A 23,526-nucleotide genomic window follows, 5' to 3' on the forward strand; every position below is an offset into this window, starting at 1 on the left:
ATTAATATCGACCTTATAAGGTCGATATATTGATATATATCGATTGAATTCGATTTATATCGATTCACTAATATTATAATAAAAATTTAAAAATATCGAGCAAATTTGTTCAATTATTAATTAAAAAAATCTTTATAAATACATTTTGTATTTTTAAATAATCAAAAAACAAAATATCGAATTTTTTTCATGTATCATAATTTTTATTAGAAATTTGAATAATCCATACATGTATTTCTCTTTTATTTATCACAGAGCACGCCACCATCGATGTTGTTCCGTTTTCGCGGTAAACTGTTAAGAGTTAAAGTAAGTTGAAATAAATAAAATATCACAGATGCCGAATATTAATGCAACATGTTCGTACCGAACTTAGAAAAAGAATTTTACAATGTAATACAAAGAGATGTAAGTTGAAATGTTACTTTAGTATATATGTAAAAAATAATGAATTAGCTTTTCCTTTTAGGTTAAATTATAATATTATTGTTCAGTTTATATTTTCGAATATTTTAAAAAATAATATATATACATATGTAAGAAAATATGTCACTAATAATATTTAAGTAGAATGGAAGAAAAAAAATTTTGCTTAATTCCCTTGATATTATATAATATTAAGGTCAAAATAATTTTATAAAATAATAAAATGTTAATACATTAAAATAAATCACTTATATATTCTTCTTTTAATGCAGAGATGTTTATTATTAGTAAACTTTGACATAGATGCAATTTGTGCCTGTAGAATTTTACAACAATTATTTAAAAATGATAACATATTATATACGCTTGTACCTGTACAAGGTATACAAGATATGGTTCAGGCAATAGAAGAAAATTGTGAAGAGGTAAACATAATATTTTTATGTAATTTATTGACCTTTAATTTATTTTTTTTTATTCTAATTTAATGTTTCTTATAGGTAAAAAATATTATCATGATAAATTGCGGTGGTACAATAGACTTAGTAGAACTTTTACAACCTCCAGAATCTATAACATTTTTTATAATTGACAGTCATAGACCATATGATTTGTGTAATATATATTCAGAATATCAAATACGTATTCTTGGAAAACCAGATACTGAGGATGACATTCCAGAATATAATGATGTGTTCAGGGATGATTCGGTAAATATTAAATATAATTCTTTGTTTTTCAATTTGATATAATAATATAATCATATCCATTATTTTTAGTCAGAAGATGAAAATGCTTCAAATGATAACTCTGATGATGGTGATAGTGAACCCAGAGAGGTAAAAAGACGTAGATTAAATGAAGAAGATCTAATAAAGAGACAAGAAAAAAGATTGTGGGCTGAAAATAGAGCGACAATTCTTTTTAATTATTCACAATATAGCTATTATGGAAAATCTGTAAGTATTATATAGACAAAATACATGATATGATTATAGTATTTATTTTTACAATGTTAATTTATAGAGTGCAGTACTTATTTTTGAAATGGCTTGGCACATGTCTAAAGATAATTTGGACATGTTATGGTGGGCTATAATTGGTTCAACAGAACAGGCCATTCTTAGCAAAGTAGAATCACAAACAAGCATACTCGAAGAAGGTACACTTCAATCACATGTTTCAAGACTAACTCATAAACAGGGTATAAATACTGATAAACAACAAGAACAGAGTGTAGTTAGAATAACTTATGATAAAGAGTATCCTTTTATGTATATTATTTTAAGCTCAATAGAATAAAGTGCAATAAGTATTTTTCTTATGGAATCTGTAGTCTTCGACTTGTACTTTATCGTCATTGGACTGTTGAAGCAAGTCTTAGACATTCAATACCAACTGCAGTATCGCTACGACTTTGGTCTATTAGAGGAGAACAACGTTTGAAAGAACTTTTAGCAGAAATGGGATTACCATTAGCGCAATCAAGACAACGTTTCACTGCTATGGATCTCACACTTAGACAGGAATTTAGACAAATGGTAGAAAAATTAGCTGGAAAATACAATGTTGATAGAATTATTGGTACTAGTTTCACATTACAATATGGTTATCGATTTAAATATTGTGCGTCCGATATAGTTTATGCAATGCTAGCTTTAATGGAATCTACTGTGAGTAATTATTGTTTTTGTATTTAGATTAAATCGAAAGTTTGATTATTTATCGACATTCATATTTTATAGACAAAAGAAAGATTACCACAGCGTTGTTTCTTGGATGCATTGGATTGTTTATCACGTACAAAAAAGGAGCTCTTAGAAAATGGTATAGAGAAAGCCAAACTTATGCTTAGCAACATTTTTAAGACTGCACAAGTTATACTTGAAATGAAGCAAATTATAAATACTGGTTCATTTCTTTATATTGTTGTTCCGGATGGTACATTAGATAGTCGTTTGTTTGCTCATCCTCATCCATTAATCATGCTAGCTCAATTCATTTTGAAAGCATATGTACATTCATCTAAAAGTAAACGTGCACGTGAATGGCCTTTAGTTGCAACAGCTTCATTCAGTCCTGAAGAGGCTACATGTCTGATCATTGGCATTCCACCAATATGCGAAGATCAGCCACGGAGGTACCAAATATGTTTTCTATAATTTTATTATTATTGATTGGAATATAAATGCAATTTTTTGTTTGTTGTAGTTTATTTGGGAAAGCGTTTGAACAAGCAGCTAAAAATACAGGTTCATATATCAATGCTGATTACTTTGATACAACAAGTAAGATCTATTTGATTAACATACAAGTATTATTGTTCCATAATGTTTTATATTATTTTAATTTTTTTGCAGTAGTAAGACTGAAGGTCGAAGAGAGACCGAAATTTTTTGATGCTCTGGCAGCACTTCTTACTTGAAAATAAGATAAAAGCAATTGTCAATGTGTTATAAATCATGCGAATTTTACAAAATATGACTATAAGATGCATTTAGTATAATTTATCTACTTTATGTAACACTACAGCATAATATTATTTTAACATTAAGAACATAAATAACTTTAAGATATTGTAATATATGATATGTACATTTGTACAGTTGTAAATCATTAAGAGGACACATGTGTTTAGTGTGATTAGTATGAATGCGAACGAAGTGTATTTGTAGATCAAAAATTTTTATTGACTTAACATATAAAAACACAATATCATTGAGGTTGGAATCAGATTTTGTATGTTGTATACAACATTATTTTTTTTAATATTATTGTAAAAGTAAAAATTGAAAAAAAAATAGCACCATAGATATTTATATTTATATAGAAAAAAGAATAAGGTGAGTAATTGAAATACGTCTGTGTCTAACATCAATTTATTATTAACAAAAAACAATAGATAATAAAAGCTTGAACATATAAAATAATGCTTATGTCTTCTTCGTAAGTATCAAAACTGAATTATTATAGAATGTTTTGAAAGTCTACAAATGTATGCCTATTTGGCGTTTATTAAGTAATACATATAGTTATATATTAACGTATCCCATGTGCGCGTGTGCACTTAAAAATACAATTTGCCTGTTTTATTTTTGGCTATTATACAATACATAGTCTTTTGGTTATTTCCATATAATTATAAGTGTGTGATTACAAACACAATTTTCACGCAAGGTTTTTCTTATGAAACGAGCTACTGCTACAGTATCACAGAGATGGATATAAACAGTGAAAAAGGGAAGAGAAAGATTTTCATTGTGGTTATATAATAATTGAACGTTCGTAGACTCGCGTGCTCGTTCATATATAAACAAATTTAATCAAATTAGAAAATTTACATATATCAAAAATCAATTATACACACTAAAAGTTTATCTTGAAAAAAAAAAAGAAAAAAAAATATTTCTACAACTTATTGCGACTTTAATCATTGAAATATTATAATTATTATATATAGCTGGCACAAGTAAATACGAAGAACATATAACAAGACATATATGTAATATATCTTGGATAAGCATGCATATTCTTGTAAGAATCTTTACATGTAAGGTATTAGAAAAATGATACTGGTGTAAGTGTTACATGATATATACGAATCGAATAATATTCGTTATTTTGTTTTTCATAAATCATCGTGTACGATTTTGACAAGACAATAATTTGCTCCAATTCAAATATATAAATGGAATTTTTTACATTTTTAGGCACAAATAGGTAGAAGAGTTTGTTAAATGGGAATATTTTAGACTTATTATTTCACAAAGTGCATATGCGTTTGTTTGCGCGCAGTTTTTGAAATTGATGCGAAACGAGTGACTAGAACTTGTGCCAGCTTCGAATCCAAACTCGATATTATTAAGTTACGAGCTTATTGCTTGGTTGGTAACCACATCGTTAATTAAACACTTTGACACCATTCACATTTTGGAATCAGTTTGTAAATCGTTTTTCAGGCTGAGACATTTTCATTTTTGGGAGCCTTGTGTACCGCCACTATCTTATTTTTTGGTAGTTTATCACTACGAAATCCATCGACGAATTGTTGTACAGAATCCACTGTAATTTCAGCACCATCTTCCATTACCACATAAACTCCTCGTGGTATATCGATAGCCGTCAGAAGAGGTACTGCATCATCCAAACCAACGAATTCACGAAGAATATCCGACGTTTCGCACTATAGAATAAATCAAATAAGAAGAATTAGATGTATTAATCATATGTAAAACTCAATCACATGATCCTTACATCTAGGGCTATATAAAATTGTAATATGCCATCGGGATCGTCATAATTGGGATCATAATCTGGACGATCTCTTCTATAGGCCTCAGCAGCAGGTAATAAAACACTTTCTGCGAATTGTATTTCACAATCATCGCCCTCTGCAAATGAATATACAATTTAATAATTCGTCTTATATCCATTTCCGTTTAAACGCATCATTATTTTATATTTAATTTCATATTTACTTACCAACGAAGAGTATAATAGCCGGTGCATCGTGCAACGATGTTGCATATTTCTCTGTCAGAATATTGACCAATCGACTGGTCCATGGAAAGTTCTGCAATCCAAAAATAAAAAAAATTGAAAAAGAGGTTTGATAGAATCATATTAAAAGCTAATAAGTTATTCAAAGAAAATCAAGATTTATTAGATTTTTACCAATCCTTCAGGATCTTCGAGTAATTCGGCTCTACCATCGAGAGTAATGATATTATCCCGTGGATCAAGAATAACCAAGGTAGGTATTGCTTGAACATCTAAAGCTCTAGCCAATTTTCGACGTCTTTCTTCCTGACTAAATGGTATCCTAAGCCAGGGCATTGTTTCTGTATAAGCATTGTAGGATTCCTCGCTCCTGAAATAAAAGAAGATGAGTAATCATTTCAAATCCACGAAGAAATTCATAATCGCAGAAAAGTAGAGATCTCAGAAAGGTGATTTTACCTATCGGAACTCACGAAAATTACTTCAAAATCATGTCCTCTCTCGCGGATCCGCTGATAAGTATCCACGAGCTGCGGTGTAAATGCTTTACAAGGAGGACACTGAAATGGAGATAAAAAGAAATGTACATATGTATGTATCATTTATATATATTTTTCTAGAAATAACAATCACCGATGATTATTGGATGATCCTAATGATTATTAAAAACTTTCAGATATGACTACTACGTTTCATAATAATTTACTTTGCGTAGTAATTAGTCTCGGTTTACATTTTTACACGAGAGTGAAAATACACGAGGTAAATAATTTTAATTTGAATTCATAATTTTTTTTTTTATGATAATTGTATTTCTTTTGTTACTTACCCAATGTGCACTGAAGTAAACACCTTTAAAACAATGTCGTAGCTCCTCATGTAACATCGGTTCGTTGCTGTCGCGAGCACCACAAGACCGCAAAGGTCCATCTTCTAGGGCAGCTTTTGGATGTGGTGGTTTCCAAGGGAATTCGGCGCCAGTAGGATCGGCAATGGTTCGTTCGACGCCACCCCTTGTCACGACCGAACCATTCGAACCCTCGAGTAGAATCAACGTAGGCACTCCTGCCTTTATCCGATACCTTCTCGTCAGCCTGGTCTAAAAGAAACATTGCTGATCATTCATCTCGCACGAGTCTCTTTCTTCTTCGTTATAGTCTCAATGCTTTTTCATTGAATGATACAATCAACGTCTCTCTTTATTTTTATATGCGATGTCTATCATCATTATCGATCATCCATGAAACGATCAAATTGCAAAGATTAACACACATCGAACTACACACATTTTATAGAATGGCTTACTCAGCCACCTAGTTCTTTAAACTCAGTCTATTTATTACGACGTATTTTACTCCAAAGAGTATAGCAATTTAATCAGAGCGAATTGCTAAATTTATAAAATTGTCCAGAATAAAACAATGATCGTATGGATATCTTACGGAAGTCTCAAAGATGATACGATAGATACATTCGACGAAACGCGAGAAGAAGAACGTATTGTTGCGTTCAACGTGTTATCCTAATTCTCTCTCTTCTCCCGTCTGTCTGTTAGTCTCTCTCTTTTTATCTCTTTTATACTATACTGCTTACGTAAAAAGCAGGAAGAGTTAAAGAAGACGTAGAAATACGTTGAGATTTATCGACTATGCAAGGCTTATCACGAACGAGCAGCAAACAATGCACAAATCATAAGAGAAAAAGGAAGAAGGATGAAGATAGAGAGTTAGAGGAAATGTTCGACTTTGTCTCATCTGTTGTCTTAAAAAAACGTAACAACCCCGAATGGACGTAAAGTAAAGGATGGCAACGAGTGTAGAAAAGAGGGTGCGGTGTCTGCCGACAATGAGTACTGTCTCTCCTGTCAGCTCGTATGATTACAGCCAGGATGAGAAGAAAAAGGAAAGGGCTCTTCTACGATGCTAGCGACGGATAAAATGCCAAAGGGTTTACGCGCGCTTCGAGAAGATAACAGTGCAGTAGTAACAGCAGCAGTGACGGAATAAAGCTTCGTAGACGCGATTCAATCTGCAATATTAACAAGTTAAAGTTCAGGCAAATCGATCGGAAGTCGCATTTAATATTAACTAACAGACTCTCTTCGAATTGATCCGAAGTTTCGGATAAGACTTCACTGAAGGACATTAAAATTTGTTTAATGAAATGATTAGAATCTTGATCTAGAAAGAACATTATGCTTTGAAAAAGAGAGTATATTTTTTATTCCAATTTTCCTAATTTAATCACACAAAAGATTAGTGCTTCACTGTTGCTGATCTATATGATAGAAACACTAAATATAACAAAGAGAGAGAAAGAGAGAGAAAGTCACGGGGGAGAATCATCAGAGTCTCAGGGATCACTCTTACAACTATCGTCCTCTGGGATCTCTTCTTCCCTTTACGCTCTTTCGCGTACTTGGAAGGATATGCGAAATTTCCTAGGGCGATATGGGTGCAAGGAGAAGAAGGGTGTGAGAGAGAGAAACAGAGACAGAGAGATAGAGAACCGATATAAGGCGGCAAGAGGGTGAACTCGAGGCACCAAACGTGCGACGGCGTACGTTATCGCGACCCTCTTTCTCTTTCTCTCTCTCTCTTTCTCTCTGTCCCTCCAACACACTCACACCACGAAGGCATTACTTTTCTCTCCCCGCGTATATTTCCATAGCTGCTACTGCTACTGCTGCTGCTCTACTCCGTTTGTCCGTACCGGAGTATATACGTGTACGAGTTGGTTTGCCGCCTCCGTCTCGGCCGGTCGATAACGTGTACGTCCTCCCTTGCTGTTGCTGCCGCGAGCTCGACGGTGCTATCGTTATTTCCCCCGACAGTGTGGATGTCCCCTACCACGTTCTCTCCTCGCTCACCCCTTCTCTTCTTCTCACCCTTTCTACCCCTCCAATTCTCTCTCTCTCTCTCTCTCCCTCCCTTTCACTCCAACACTCACGCGCCAAATAACTTCTCTTTTCCCCTCTCTCCTTCTCTCTCTCTCTTTTGCTCGTGCCATTTGTCACATCGCGACATCAGCAAGACACGATAGAGAAAGAGAGAGAGAGAGAGAAAGAAACATAGTTAGAAGGGTGGGAAACGGATCACTGTTGACTCGTTCACGCTCGTTCAAACGTCTCCTCCGTGTATACACGAATCGTGGTCGACCAACGATGACGACGACGGCGACGGCGACGACGACAACGACGACGTCTCCGATGGACGACGTGGGCGGGGAAAGATCCAAACGACTGAACGATGCTCCTTTGATCGAGCTCTTCTTCGCTTTCTTCTCTTTCATCCTACCATCTTTCCTTGGACAGACATTCGACGTAATTCCAGCTACAATCGACTCTCTCTCTTTTTCTCTGTTTCTCCCTCTTTCTTTCTTTGTCTATCTTTCTCATCCTCTTTTTCTATTTCGATCGATAGCGATTATGAAAGTCGCGTTTAGCCGATGAGAGAACGGGATAAAGGAACCGACGTGAAAAGGCATTCTCAATGAACGTATTCCCCGGTAATGTTTAGTATAATGTTTGTGTAGGTCGATAGTCGATACTATAATGGTGCCTATTGGCCTCCAAATATTCTTTGTTCTATTATATATTTTCATTTTCTAATTATATGTAATGTATCAAAGTAACTTTATTATATTAGATCTTCATCCTCTTTCCTTTAAGTAATAGATGTTATAATTAGAAATAGAAAAATAAACAAAGGAAGCAGAAGTAAGAAATTTGAGAAAAGGGAATGACTTTGATAAGACATTCTCAATAAATAACATTATTGATATATACGCGCGTCGGGCCCGAAAACCGTGCAGTCCTCCTTTAGAAGTTCTTGCGCTTCGTGGCTTAGGGGGGGTCTCGCTTTGCGATCTAGCGATCTCGCGCGTACTCCACTTTTCCTTTGGCCACCAAAGCCGAGTAGGTCGCGTGTAATCTAGACGGAAACGTCGGTCTGAAAGAAGGGGATGGGGATGATGGTGGCAAAAGGGGTTGCAAAGAGTGAGTGAGAAACAGAGAAAGAGAGAAAATGCATCGCTGGTAAAAACACAGAACCTGTGTGTGGGCACTACCTCAAAGTCTATCTAAATCCAAACGGTCCTTTATCTTTTCTTTTTTTTTCCCCTCAAGGCTTCAGTCGTTTACGTGGTAAAGAACCTGCACATACCGCCATTTCTCTCTCTCTCTCTCTCTCTCTCTCTCTCTCTCTCTCTCTCTCTCTCTATTTCTCTACATCTCGATTTCTTTCTTTATCTCGGCGGGCGAATGAGAAAGCTATTTGCGGAAGATATGGGTCGGCTACCCCGAATGGGAAAGACTGCCGTTGGCTGTTGCTGACTGCTGTTGCTGCTACTGCTGCTGCTACTGCTACTGGCGCTGGCTGACTCTTTTTCTCAACGTTGATGCAAAGCAAACGTATGTACATACATATGTACCAATGTACGTATGTATGCATATATATATATTCTCCCGGAACGTTTTACAGGGCCAAGAAGCGAGCCTAAGCAACGCGTGGGCTTATTACGTCGTTGAAGAAGCGAACGTCGTGCTAGGTGGCCCTACGACATTGCAAGCTAGTTTGATAGGGAAGCTTGGATAAGCAGAGGAGGAAACGAGGGAGAAAACTAATCGACGAGGACGCCCATATGAGATAAATTATACCATATCTCGCCTTACGTTTTCCGTTTTCATTTTCGATTATATCGTCCGTAAAAAAAAGAAAAAAAAAAAAAAAAAAAATAGCGGTGAAAATGTGATTACATTTGCACAGAGAAATTTCAAAAATTTTCTTCAAATTTAATAACTATCACCATTTATTGGCGAATGGTATAGAATTTAATCAATTTTATTTATATCCTTTCAGAAAACTTTTTGCTTGTCTTCAAAGGATAGTGATGGTGAATTCTAATAAACATAAACATTAATGAATAAATTAACCATATAGAAATAAAGACAAAATTCGTGAGATTGTCGTGAAGATATTTTTCCTCGAATCCTCTATATTTCGATTTGATTTTTTTTTCTCTTTTCTTTTCTTTTCTTTTCTTTTCGTTGTCTAGATAAAAGGAGTGCATAAAGACAACACTCATTTCTATAATGAGAAAGAAAAAAAGAAAGGAGACGCAGTCTCTCTCTCTCTCTCTCTCTCTCTCTCTCTCTCTTTCTCGTTCTCTTTTCGTTTCAATCGTCGAATCGCATCGCTTCGACTGATATCACCGGACGATGGCGATGACGAAGACGACGACGACGAGATATCGCTGTTGGCTTTATTTCTCGGTCTAATAATTTGAAATGGAGGAAAAAGTAGCGGAGTGGAGGAGACTACTTGACATTAATTGCGCGCGAACCATTACCGTTAACTTTCTTCGCGTTTTCGATCGAAGAAGCAGCATACATATGCATCGAGGTGAACCAATAGCCAACCTCGAGTGCTGCTTCATCAAACGATTTTTCCCAAAGGAAAAACTGTCTGGAATGATGAAGACGAAGAAAAGAAAGGAAGAAAAAGGGAAAGGGAAAAAGAAAATCGTTTTTGCCTCTTCTTAGAAGAAATATGTTTTTTTTTTCCCACAAAAATTGGAAACATTCTGACACGTCATTCTCGAGTTTCGTGAAAGGTAGAAATAAAGAGAGGGAAAGGTCGGCCTTTTTAGCAACCCTTCGACGATGATTTTGCGTGTGGCATTCGTTAGGGAGACTTAATAAAACCGCTCCGAAAATACCCGTACCCTGTAGGCGGTTTCGCGGCAAGCGTGCGAGGAAAGTGAAAGAAAAAGAAAAGAATATGACTACTCGTGTGTACCTTGGCGTGTCACACACGAATGTTGTCGCGTGTATCGTAACGTTCTTTTCGGTGGAACATATTTTGAAGAATCTAGAAAGATGATAAGTCAACGACGATCTTGAAAGATTTTGATGATATAAAGAAAAATTTTAATGAGATATAAGATTTTAACGAACATGTACTTTCATTCTCCTCTTGTATTTCTTGCTATCTTTAAGATCTCCAGACGTTAAAAAGTATGTAAGGTGGAAGTAAAGAAAAATTAAACAAAAAACTCTACTCACTTTCCTCTCGTAATCCCGATTAGGTACGGCCAACCACGGTAAATCCGTAACATGATTACGAAAGCTCTCCTCGAAGTCGAGAACATCAGCCACGTTACTCCAAAGCACCACGTGTACGACCTCGAACTTTTTCCTCCTTTCCCTTCCCTTGTTCGTGTTCTCGGTCGACGCACCGGCGGCAGAGGTAGCATCCATTCCCGCGTGTACCGCGTTGACACTCGCATAAAGTTCGACCAGCTGACGCGTGAAATCGTCGCAGGTTGCACCGGGATTGATGAAACTAAAGTACACACCGATAACATCGCACGCGGTACTACCGTCTTCATCGATGAGCGAACCGCTTGCATCACATGGCTTTGTATCCTGCGAATTAATCTGATTGCAACGAGCCAGTTGCTTGCCGAACAATCTATGTTGCCAACATATCGGCCGGCCGCTATTAATCGACTTTTTTAAGTCCAATGACGCCGAAGACGACTCGCTCGACATAAGCTGATCGCCAACGCACGCGGCCGCCATACCGCGCGCCTCTTACGATCCACGAACTATTCATTCACCCGGCGACTAAGCGCCGAAAGATCCTAAGATCTCGAGATCACTCGTAAATTATTCCTCAGATAATATCGATAAAAATCGAATAAAAAATCTTGTACAGAACAAACGCGGAACGCTGCGGAACGCCGACTGATTCACGTTTCGTTGACTCGCGTTCGGCTCGGCGCGCTCTCCGATCGAACCCGAGATCGCCCGAACACCGCCAAATTTACCGCCCAACGCTCTTCGCCGTAACTCGGCGAAATTCGGCGGTGTAGTTGAAATTTTCGTCACCATGCGTCGCTGTTACTCGGCGTCTCTAACGACATTGATGGCTGATTTGCATTATTTTAAACAATTACGTATATTTTTATGTTGTGCGATAATCGTTTTTAGTTTGTTCTTATCATTTATCACATACTTTTACCTACATATGTAATTTTTATCACATGTACAAATAGATTGGAGAAAAACTTAACACGTTTTAAGAAAATATTGTCACCTGGAAATTCTAGTTATATAAGTGAACTTTCACTAAAAGAAGTTAGGATAGGTAGGACGATAATATATATATATATATATATATATATATATATATATATATATTATCGTTCATATATATATATGTGTATATATATGTATGTATGTATTTTATAACATTATGATCTTATTTCTCTATTTATAGTAAAAAATTAAATGTTTTGTATGTCGTATATAATGATCAGTAAATAAAAACGAGACTTCGTAATATGAAAGATTTGTAGTTATAGTACAGTTAAAATTATGCAATGTAATCGTACGTAAAGGAGGTTTTGCATTAGTAGGGGTAATATGCAATGCGTTTTCGCATAACTAAGTCCAATCGTATGTTTGTAGCTAAGCTATAACGTTAAGTGATCAATGGAACATCGCACATCGCGCTCGCGCCGTCATACGTTTCTGTGCTCGAGTAGAATTGCTTCGTTTTTCTTTCGAATATTTATTAATACGATAATGAAAAAATAGTACAATTAATGAAGTATAGTACGAGAATAAATAGAAAATGACGAGCTTCATTTTCTTTTTGTCTATTCTTGTGTTTTAATATCGATTTTATGGTATAATTAATTTGTGTAATGGACCTGCCTGTCATATAGACACAATCATTTAAACGAAAGGTAAGCTCTAACAATTTACGTAATAAATACAATATCGTCATTTTTAATACATCTTGTTATAATATAATGTAATGTGAATGATGTATATAACAAATATTTAATCAATCAATATTCTCAATTGTATTTTTTCTTTGCATTTTAATTTTAATTAATAAACTTTTTATACTTTTAGTAATCGGTATTCTTATAGATTGTGACCTTATAAAATATTAAAGATCGTGTTTGTAAAACATTATTAAAAAATATTTCACATCTTTCTAAATATGGTTTTATATGCATAGATACTTTATTATAGTTTTACTTCTGAATATTTACATAACTAAATATAAAATATTTATAAAGAAACAATTATTTTTGATTTAATATTTATCGTTTTGTTACTTTAAATATTTTATGTAAAATATAACAGTATATATAATATATGTTATTTATTTGATAATATTTGTAGTTTGTATTATAGATTAATCATGAGTTCACAACCAATAGTAGTACCTGGTGGAGATCAGCGAATACAATCAGATGCTCATTCTGTACCTGCTGGATGTGCTTCGGATACATTTAAAACTATGACACCGCCTAATGTTAGTCGGTCTCTGAGTAACCGTAAGTGTTAATTTTTGATACTAGTAAAGTTTATTTTAAGGTAGAAAGTAATCAATATCAATATATAAAATATACTACTAATCAATAGATATATTTAAGATGATTTTTTAGGCTTAAGATTATGTTAACAATAATATTGTAGTAATATTATTGTAAATATTGTATTAAATTCTGAATAATAGTTTTGAATATATCTGTTATTGTAATATTTATGTTTATATGAAAGTACAAAAAAGTTGCACGTCCTGTATGTAATATTTCTTATCTATGATGTTTTTCATCTCTCATTGACATTTGATCCCTCTTTAAATAATAACATACATTTGAATTTTGCATGTTCATGTCGAGATCCTAGACATTATCGATCTGTTTTATAAGCTAGATTATGTAATGTTTTGTAGTAGTCATCTAAAGAATCTAAATTTCGATCACTTAAATAATCCAAATTACTTAGTTTACCTAATATATTATATAAAATTAATTTCATTAATAAATTAATAGTTTTTTTTTCTAATATCATTTTTTAAGACTATCAAATAAATATAGGCACACTTTTATTTGATATCTTTCTTGAATTTTTTTTATGTTCTACTACATTAAAAATGTCCATCAATTATTTATTATATGGATTTCATGTTAAGACTATAGAGTAGGCATAGTAGTAATTATTGGATAAACTTTTGTTGTAAGATACCCTTGACATCACAAATACAGTAGTATCTATCTAAGTAGGTTTTTTCATGAGTACAAATGAAATATTTACTGTAGCTAATCAGAACATTGCAAGATTGAAATTAATAAATAGTTGTTCAAAATAAATTATATTAACATTACTATAAAAATATTTATTAGATATCATATTATTACTATATTACCTTAAATATTATTATCTTCACCAAAATTATTTATATTTAATAATGTAGAACTAAATATTAATACTGTATTTTTGTTCATCAAAAAAACACTATACTATTTTGTATTATATGTAATTATTATAATACATACTTATTGCTCAAATATTTATTATTATTGTAATTTAAGTTTTATGTATTCATAAATTCTTTTGTTAAAAAGTTAAAAATTTGACACAAGGTATTTTATTTCATTATGAACATTATAAGTGTAATTTCTATCTTTACGAATTAATTCATTCCAATCCTGCTTTCAGAAAGTAGAAATTCGTAAAATAAGAATTACATGTATATTGTTATTTGTGTGTATATGATTTATATACATTGATTGTAATCTATTGTATAAAATTATAATTGTAGAAAGTATTGTTACATTTTTATAGACTTCTATTCTATCTTGCATATTTTTTACTATTTCATCTTCCTTATATGAGAATAGTAGTTATCTTTTTAAGTCAGAAATAGAAATGCTGGGGTATTTGGCTTTTAAATTGATTTGCATGATATTTTATGCATGTGCATTTCGATATTTGATAGCTTGTTAAAATATATAATATTTGTTAATATTAGACTTAAAAAATGTATTATAAATAACTATGTGTTGTTACAATTATTGCTTATGGATGAAACAAGTAATGTAATTAGTGTTAGTTTTGTATTTCTAGAACACTAACATAACTATATTTATGTAGTTGCAAAAGATTAGAAGTAAACTATACCATTTTTATCAAATCAATTATAAAGTTTTATAAAATTTACATACGCTAATAACTTATATATATAACATAAAATTTATATTTGTAAAATGGTATAAAATTACTAATATATATTGATTATAAATGAAAGAACCTAAATATGTAGAACCAGTGGATCAACAAGTTCGACCAAGCAGTGTCCATGTACAACCAATGCCCTTACCAAAACTTCCATCAACTGAATCACTTACAACAAGTGTAACTATTACAACTGGCCCAGTTCCTGTATCTCCAGGTATAACTATACAGATATTTTGTAGATATTATAATATCATATTCTTTAATAATTCAGCATTTATAAGATACTTTTTAATCTCTTATTTAACATCAACCTATTTAGTTTTTTTAGTACAGTTAATTAGATATTTTAATTAACATATGGCTTATATAAAATAAGCATGTGTCTTATGTAACATTTTAATTAATCAAGATATGTGCTTACACACACACACACACACACACACATTTACTTATATTTATGTATGAAAAATGCATTGCAATACTTAAAAAAATATTTACATATTTGCTTTATATTCACAGTTTTGTTTTGCTTAATTAAAAATATAAGGTAAAAATATCAAGCATGTATTGAAATGCTGGATTTTTAATGCTTATTACAAAATATTTTTTTCATCTATCTATTTAAGAAATGAATAGGCTATTAAAGTTAATAGATATTAAAGATAATAATATCTTATATTAAATTCTTATTTTATAGACACAATATTATTTTAAGTGTATGCAATGTACAATATTATTTTTATAAGAATAATAAACGTATCTTACAATTAAAATGTTACATTTAAAAATATCTTAAAATAACATATAATTTGTATGTGTAAAATTTTAGAAATTTTAGAATTATATATTCATATAGAAAATATAAATCATCAATATTATATAAAATTATGTAAATTATTAAGAAAACATTTTTATAGAATATCAGCAATATAATTATTAGAATAAAAGAATATATATAGTAATTTTTGTAATAAATTTGAAATATGAATCAAATTATGAATATTGTAAAATTTATCATCTTTTTACTGCAATATTAATGTTTTTACTCTCATGTGTAAATGTTTTTTATCATACTTAGTATTAAAAGGTGTACAAAAACTTTTGCACTCTATCAATATTATTTATATATTATATATTATGTTAAGTTAGATAAAAAAAAATGTAATCAATGTACTTTAAATCATATGTAATCAATTTGATGTAAAAAGTGTGTCTATAAGTGATTTCATCACAATTACTTTATTTATCAATTAAAACTTGCTCATCTTGTATATATAGAGACTATAAATTTATATATATATAATATATATGTGCGTGTGTGCGCGCGCGTGTGTGAGATATACATTTATGTTAACAGAAAGTGTAGATTTTTATATAATGTGAAAATATTATTCACCTCTTCTACATTTTGTAATACACAAGCATTGTGTTAATATGTTAATGAAAATAATTTATACATATTTCATCTAAGTAAACTTTTTAAAATTAATACTAATGCTTACTCTACAGAATCATTAGATTATATTGTGTGAATCTAAATTATTTTTGTTTTAACAAAGTTATTGAAATTAAAACCAGAATAGATTGTGATATTTGATATGTAATTTTTTTTAGGTTTATCTATGACTGGAGAGAACAATCAAAAAACAGATAATACATCAGATAAGGTATATATCTATTTTTATGTTTGAGATATTTATTACAATAATGAATAAACAAATATATTAATTTCATTTATATGTATTGCTATTAGTCAATGGATTCCTGCAAGTTGACACGGAAAGAATCGTATAAAGCACAGAGAAAAAATTATAGAATGGAAAAGAAACGAGTTGCAAATGAACTTCTTAGTTCATTTAAAGATCCAACTGTTATTGTAATGAGTGATTGGCTTAAAGTTAGAGGAACATTGAAAAGCTGGACAAAATTATGGTGTATCCTTAAACCTGGCTTGTTACTATTATATAAAAGTCCAAAAATAAAAGTAAATACTATTTCTTTTCATTTTGTATCTTTACAATATAAATGTTGAAATGTAAATTATAAACACTGTAAACTCACATTCATAAAACTATAAATATTGCAGAGTAATCATTGGGTTGGAACTGTTTTGCTGAATACATGTCAAGTAATAGAAAGACCTAGCAAAAAGGATGGATTCTGTTTTAAACTTTTTCATCCTTTAGAACAGTCTATTTGGGCTCCTCGAGGACCAGAAAATGAAGCAATAGGTAAATGGATATATTATTACTTTTAACTTAATTTTAATTCTGTTATAATAATGATAATGAAGACTGAAATTATTTCTTTTGTAGGAGCTGTGGTACAACCTTTACCAACTTCTTACTTAATCTTCAGAGCACCATCACAAGCTGCTGGTAAATGCTGGTTGGATGCACTTGAACTTTCTTTAAGATGCTCTTCATTAATTGTACGTTCAACTAGTGCATTGCCGCGTTCTTTGCATCATGATGCGACGACTACTCATGAAACTCAATGGAGTGAAGCAGATTATGAAAAACATTTTGATGAACATGGTGAGTGTTGTTATTGATTAATTCTACGCATGTTTATGTATCTATTGTGATTGTAAAACGTGAATTATTATGAATGATATGCATATTTTACGTGTGTAAATAAAAAAAAAATTACGTTTTGAATATTGTATATAATAATACACACATATAATAATAACAGATATTTTCCGGGAAGTTAAATAAAATGTTGTTAATAATTACTATAAATAATTATTTATTCTTTTATAAATAATTTTTACAGAATATTTTATTGATAATTTATTTTTAATCTGTAATGTTTAATGAATATTATTAATTTTAATTATTCAATTTGTATATCATATCATTTGATATTAAACAAAATATAAATGCAGAAATGTTAAAAATTGTGAAATATGCAACATAAGTCAAAGTATTATTACATTATGAATTAAATCCAATTTCATTGATAGAATATTGATTTTTCTATTTGTATTCAAAGTTATAACTACAAGATACAAATTACAAGCTTAATTTAATAATAACAAGCTTTTAATTATCAGAATTTAACATTACTAATATTGTTAAATTGTTATCCTTTCCTATTCTTCATTACCTTAAAACAAATTAAAAACTCTTGCTTTGTAATCCAGTAGTATCTTTAAGCCAATATGCACCTAAATCACCCACAACACCTCAAAGGCGCTTATTGTCATGTCCACAGCCAATCTCACCTGCTATAGCGTGTCATCCTAAAAGTGTTTGTCCTTCACCAACTCCAATGTTTCAACAACTTTACCATGCAGTTGCATACTGGGAAAAACAGTTTCGCGATAAATCTCCTACACCTACTACAGATCCAGAGATTATTGTGTCTTCAGTTTCTATCGATGAACCAGATGGTGGGGGTACTCATCCTAGCATGTCTGGTTTCTCATCTTCTGCTTCTGCACCTGCTCCATCAATTTCCTCTGCTCGTCGCATGACTGTTCCTTCTGTACATGTCCTAGAATACAAGACCCATGAGGTAGTAACGCTAGAACCTGTGTACGCCTCACATACAGACCTGGATGATATCAGCCAGCCAGAGAATGGAGTCGCAGCCGATGCCGAAATCAGTGCTTCGGATAGTGAATCTGAGGGTTCTGCAAAAGAAGAACCATTGGACACAATTAATGAAACTCCATATGTATCTAATGAAAGCGAAGTTCTTGGATCAGTACGTGTTTAAGTATTTATTTTTGATACTTTAGCATTAAAATAATCGATTTATCTCACTTTTATTTAAATTTCTACAGGCTGGAGAAGTAGTAACAGTACTGCAGGAAGAACAAAAATCTTTAATATGGTTTTTAATGAAACAAGCACGACCTGGAATGGATCTATCTAAAGTAGTATTACCTACTTTTATATTAGAACCTCGATCTTTCTTAGAGAAATTAGCTGACTCTTATTATCATGCTGATCTTTTATCAGAGTAAGAAAAACTCAAACAAAACAACTAAATATTATCATTTATTATGTTTGTTACATAATCTACATTTATTTTTATAGAGCAGTAATAGAAGATGATGCATTTACACGTATGAAAGCAGTTGTAAAATGGTATTTATCTGGTTTTTATAAAAAACCTCAGGGCCTGAAGAAACCATACAATCCACTTTTAGGTGAAACATTTCGTTGTTATTGGCAACATCCTAATGGTTCAAGAACATTTTACTTGGCAGAACAAGTAATAAATATTAGTTTTCGTAACTTTTCACTATTCTATTAATGCAGTCTATTATTGTTTTAAACAGTACAATTTATTGTGGTTTCAACCTAATGTAGGTTTAATATATATATATATATATAATTCATTAAAATCTTGTAATATTTTTTTGTAGTTGTCTCATCATCCACCTATATCAGGATTTTATGTAACAAATCGTCAAGATGGATATACGATTAGTGCTACAATTATTGCTAAATCTAAATTTTATGGTAATTATTTTTTTAATAAAAAGATTAAATTATACAAAAAATATGATTATTATTAATATCATACACTTTGTGATGTTTCAGGTAATTCAACATCAGCAATTTTAGATGGTGTTGCAATATTAACAATGTTACCCAGAGGTGAAGATTATACAATGACAATTCCTTATGCACATTGTAAAGGTATTCTTGTGGGAACATTATCTATGGAACTTGGTGGAAAGATAGATATTGAATGTGAGAAAACTCGTTACCATACTGAATTAGAATTTAAACTTAAGGTAAAATTTATAACTATATGTATATGAGCTTTTGACGTGAAGAGAAATTAAATTTATTATAGTTTAATATTATATATCATAATTCAATATTTTGTTCAAATGCAATTATTATAAATATTTTTATACACGATATAATTTTTTTGTATTGTATCATTAGCCCTTTCTTGGAGGAGCAGAACAGATGAATCAAGTAGTAGGAAGAATACGTTTAGGAAAAGAGACTCTTGCTACTATTTCAGGGTATTGGGATGGACAAATTATGATTACTGATAAACGAACTGGAGTAAGTTCCACATTTATTATTATTAGAAAAGTAAATACAGCAAATTTTGTTAATATTAAAAGATATCTTATCTTACAGCAAGAAAGTGTATTTTTTAATCCAACTTCAGAAATACGTAAAAGAAGATTGAAGAAATATACTGTGCCTCTAGAATATCAAGGTCCATGGGAAAGTGAAAAATTATGGCTTGCTGTTACACAAGCGATCAATCGAGATGATCAATTTGCTGCTACCGAAGCAAAAACGCAACTAGAGGAAGCTCAAAGAGAACGAGCGAAAGAACGTAAAAGTGTTGGTCAAGAATGGGTTCCTAAATATTTCGTACAGGTAATCACATGGTTATATTTATATATTCTTACATAAAAATTAAAATAATTAATAAATCATTCATAAAGTGTCTCAACAAAATATATATTTTTTGTCAACAGGATATTATAACAGGTAATTGGGTTTATAGACATGCAGATGCTCGGCCATGGGATCCTAGAAATGATGTAGTACAATATGAGCATGATTATATTATACGCACAAAAACAAGACATAAAACACCGATAATGCGTACTGGTAGTATTGTTTCTACAGATCCTCAAACGCAGGTATAGATAAATTAAATACAATTTATAGTATGTGTAGTATTATTAATATTCTTCGTTACCTTCTTCGTTTACCATATAACAATGCAAGTTCTCAATTTATTGATTTTTATGGTACGATAATTTCTTTAATATAATCGGCCTAATAAAATATATTACTTCGAAGTAATATATCTTAAAAACTTATAGATCATTTTAAGTTAATTTAGTTAATGTTTATAATTAGATTATTCCTCCATTACTTTTTTTCAGTAAATTCATCAAAAATATTATTAATATAAATATAAGCAATTAATAAAAATAGCTACAATGTATAACATAATAGATATAAATAAAATTCGATACAAAAATAAATTTTGTTTTAGATGCCATTACTTCAAGCTGAGTCTCGTTCATCGTTATCTGTATTAAAATCTTCAAAACGGCAATTGTCAAATAATTTACCTCTTACAGAAACTGCACATGATTCAGGTAGTTCATCTGCAGAGTTACATTCAGACTCTAGTCAATCAGTAGGAAAAAGGAGACGAGCAACAACAAGGTAAAATGAATATTACTATAACAAGATTAAAAATTTTATTATACTTTTATACAATAACAAATTTACAGATTATTGGATATTACAAAAGACATAGAAAATCAATTATCAGAATATGGTGAAAAACTTAATCGTATTCAACATTTAATTGAACAACTTGCTATAAGGCAAAGAGCACAAATAGAACAACATCATATAAATGTTCTAAAAAGTTTTATGGATATTATTCTGGTTATTGTAGTTGTTTTCCTGATGCAGTACTTCATGAAAGTATGGAATACAGGACTTAATACAAGTTGAAATAATTTATTAGTGTCCTATATATTACATAACTATTTACACATAATAAAATAAAAGAATCAGCTTTTTATTTTTCAGGTGTATAAATATATATATATATATATACATATGTATAAATATATATATATATATATATATACATATTCTTAATTGATCGTGATAATGCAGCAACAGTAATATTTTATAACATTAACTATATGAAATTGTGAGTTAAAAAAACGTGTACAATATTTATCTAAAATTATTTTCTTATAGCATCAAAGGTGTATAATTTATGCCTAAATTGTTGGATTACCAATCAATATGAGCTTAATATCTTGTATATAATGGCTATATTGCAATATTATATAAGATGTTATAAAAATCTGTTGAGTTACTATAGTTTTTACTGCAACTACTCGATAGTAAAACGCATACATAACGAAATTATTGCAGTACAGTTCTAAAAAATTTGTAGATTACATACTTGATGTCTATATATTATATAAAGCTATAAAAATTATAAAAGTTAATTGTAAATTATATTATTATCTAACTTGATTCATTGATCTTTATTGAAGTATCTTAATATTATATATCCATTCTTTAAATCGTAGAACTTCATATCAATGAATAACAGTGTTTTAAGAGTAATTGCATGTTAAAACTTGTACATAAATAAGATGCACATAAACATTATCTTCGCATTTCAATAAATTGATTTCAATAAGTTGACTTCAATTGATTCGCGATGTTTACAAAATATTTTTTATAACAAAATTTATATCTATGCACACGCTTTTACGAACATCGCATTTTATGAATTGTCCATAGAGCTTTCTTACAATTTATTTGCGACTGATAAAATGAAAAAATGAGTCTTGATCAATTTTATAATTTATAGTACAGTGCCTAATAATCTACTTGGTATTTGTTATTTAATATAAAAGCTGTAAAAATATAATCAACATGATTCCTGATGATAGAAGGTTTCAACAATATTCCAAAAAAGCATTATTATAGAAATTTTAAAGTTGGTCCTAATATATCAGTATCAATGTTAACATAATATTTCCGTATACTTGGATTATATGATAAGCATATTTTATTCATACTATATTTTATTAATACTATTTTTGATCATATGCCAAAATTTAATATTTAATAATCCAAGTATAAAAATATAACAATTGACAAGAATAGTTTATTGAAAGAAATCGTATATTTCCTATAATATAGTTTCTATAATAAAACGTTCCTTATATATTTTTGACAAATCATTATTTATTCAAAATTACAGCAATTAATAATATTACTATTAAAACTGAAATAATTTCTATATGGTATTTATCTGAAAGTTTATGCTGCATTCTTTTTTTGCACAAACATATTCACATTATACGTTTTTTCCTAAGAAAACACATACTATTTTAAACTTAATATATGCTATTGAGTGTTTCATTTAATTTAAGTTCAACAAAGGTATATATGGTCGTATAATATCCGTAATATTAAAAAATTTTTTTTTATTTATAGATTTTTTTTAATAGAATCATCTATTAAATTTTAATTGTTATAGTTTAATTAAGGTACATGAATGGAACAAAAAGGGATATGTGCAATAGTTTTTAAATTAAAAAAATTAATTTACCCCATTCCTATGAAATACGCTTTTTAAATGGTTAAAATATCATTTAACTATGATATAAATAAATATATTTTGATTCTTTACTAAAAAAAAAATTAATATTGTGTATGTACCTGAAATATTTATTTACATTTTTATTTTCAATTTCAATTATGATTTATTATTAAAATGAAAATATGAATATCATAATTATAACAAAAAATTATCTACTGTTACTGGATTATTTATGCTTGTATCGTATACATTAGTAATAGTACCATAAATATTATATAACTATAAATATTATAACTAGTTTTAATATATACATACAAAAATTATCGTTTTCAATATTGTATTTCCTCAATTTGTCTTTTACATTTGGATAAGAGAATTATTATGTATATGATCACTTTATTATGCAAATAAATAAATTCATTTGAGATTTATAAATCTTATAAATATAAATAAATTACTGTTAT

General features: G+C 30.4%; 3 protein-coding genes across 9 annotated transcripts; 2 read left to right on the forward strand and 1 right to left on the reverse strand.

Moving 5' to 3' along the window:
• The first annotated feature begins 267 nt into the window (after positions 1-267).
• LOC127066636 (cell division control protein 45 homolog) lies at positions 268-3,160 on the forward strand. Of its 2 annotated transcripts, XM_051000592.1 has the most exons (10): positions 268-408; positions 699-851; positions 927-1,136; positions 1,206-1,385; positions 1,453-1,688; positions 1,763-2,099; positions 2,172-2,253; positions 2,485-2,566; positions 2,638-2,714; positions 2,787-3,160. In XM_051000592.1, the coding sequence occupies exons 1-10, from the start codon at positions 358-360 to the stop codon at positions 2,849-2,851; spliced, it is 1,473 nt and encodes a 490-aa protein (XP_050856549.1). In that variant the 5' UTR covers positions 268-357; the 3' UTR covers positions 2,852-3,160. The 2 variants fall into 2 exon arrangements, with proteins under 2 accessions (XP_050856549.1, XP_050856548.1); XM_051000591.1 differs by having other exon boundaries at positions 2,172-2,566.
• Positions 3,161-3,291: 131 nt separating this feature from the next.
• Positions 3,292-12,049, reverse strand: LOC127066642 (nucleoredoxin-like). The gene is made up of 7 exons (XM_051000610.1): positions 10,991-12,049; positions 5,756-6,025; positions 5,386-5,486; positions 5,101-5,296; positions 4,909-4,999; positions 4,681-4,817; positions 3,292-4,609 (listed from the first exon to the last, which is right to left on the reverse strand). Exons 1-7 carry the CDS (start codon positions 11,507-11,509, stop codon positions 4,382-4,384), a joined length of 1,542 nt encoding a protein of 513 aa, XP_050856567.1. The 5' UTR covers positions 11,510-12,049; the 3' UTR covers positions 3,292-4,381.
• Positions 12,050-12,224: 175 nt separating this feature from the next.
• LOC127066628 (oxysterol-binding protein-related protein 8) lies at positions 12,225-23,350 on the forward strand. Of its 6 annotated transcripts, none has more exons than XM_051000562.1 (17): positions 12,225-12,681; positions 13,130-13,284; positions 15,042-15,185; positions 16,586-16,638; positions 16,725-16,955; positions 17,058-17,202; positions 17,287-17,508; positions 18,477-18,685; positions 18,765-18,943; positions 19,021-19,198; positions 19,353-19,449; positions 19,531-19,727; positions 19,885-20,010; positions 20,089-20,337; positions 20,439-20,606; positions 20,969-21,144; positions 21,213-23,350. In XM_051000562.1, the coding sequence occupies exons 2-17, from the start codon at positions 13,149-13,151 to the stop codon at positions 21,439-21,441; spliced, it is 2,739 nt and encodes a 912-aa protein (XP_050856519.1). In that variant the 5' UTR covers positions 12,225-12,681; positions 13,130-13,148; the 3' UTR covers positions 21,442-23,350. The 6 variants fall into 6 exon arrangements, with proteins under 6 accessions (XP_050856519.1, XP_050856520.1, XP_050856521.1 ...); XM_051000563.1 differs by having other exon boundaries at positions 13,142-13,284; XM_051000564.1 differs by having other exon boundaries at positions 15,057-15,185; positions 21,213-23,349.
• Positions 23,351-23,526: the final 176 nt, after the last annotated feature.

The sequence above is a fragment of the Vespula vulgaris genome, chromosome 10, assembly GCF_905475345.1.
Source record: "Vespula vulgaris chromosome 10, iyVesVulg1.1, whole genome shotgun sequence".
NCBI classification, from domain to species: domain Eukaryota; kingdom Metazoa; phylum Arthropoda; class Insecta; order Hymenoptera; family Vespidae; genus Vespula; species Vespula vulgaris.

Coding starts and splice junctions, on each gene's coding strand:
- LOC127066628 (XM_051000562.1), top strand. CDS start 13,149: ATGAGTTCACAACCAATAGTAGTACCTGGTGGAGATCAGCGAATACAA. Junction 15,186..16,585: donor CCCAGTTCCTGTATCTCCAG/GTATAACTATAC, acceptor AATTTTTTTTAG/GTTTATCTATGACTGGAGAG. Junction 20,607..20,968: donor CTACAGATCCTCAAACGCAG/GTATAGATAAAT, acceptor ATTTTGTTTTAG/ATGCCATTACTTCAAGCTGA.
- LOC127066636 (XM_051000591.1), top strand. CDS start 358: ATGTTCGTACCGAACTTAGAAAAAGAATTTTACAATGTAATACAAAGA. Junction 2,100..2,171: donor TAGCTTTAATGGAATCTACT/GTGAGTAATTAT, acceptor CATATTTTATAG/ACAAAAGAAAGATTACCACA. Junction 2,567..2,637: donor TGCGAAGATCAGCCACGGAG/GTACCAAATATG, acceptor TGTTTGTTGTAG/TTTATTTGGGAAAGCGTTTG.
- LOC127066642 (XM_051000610.1), bottom strand. CDS start 11,509: ATGGCGGCCGCGTGCGTTGGCGATCAGCTTATGTCGAGCGAGTCGTCT. Junction 5,000..5,100: donor TCGAAGATCCTGAAGGATTG/GTAAAAATCTAA, acceptor TTTGGATTGCAG/AACTTTCCATGGACCAGTCG. Junction 4,818..4,908: donor GGCTATTATACTCTTCGTTG/GTAAGTAAATAT, acceptor ATTCATTTGCAG/AGGGCGATGATTGTGAAATA.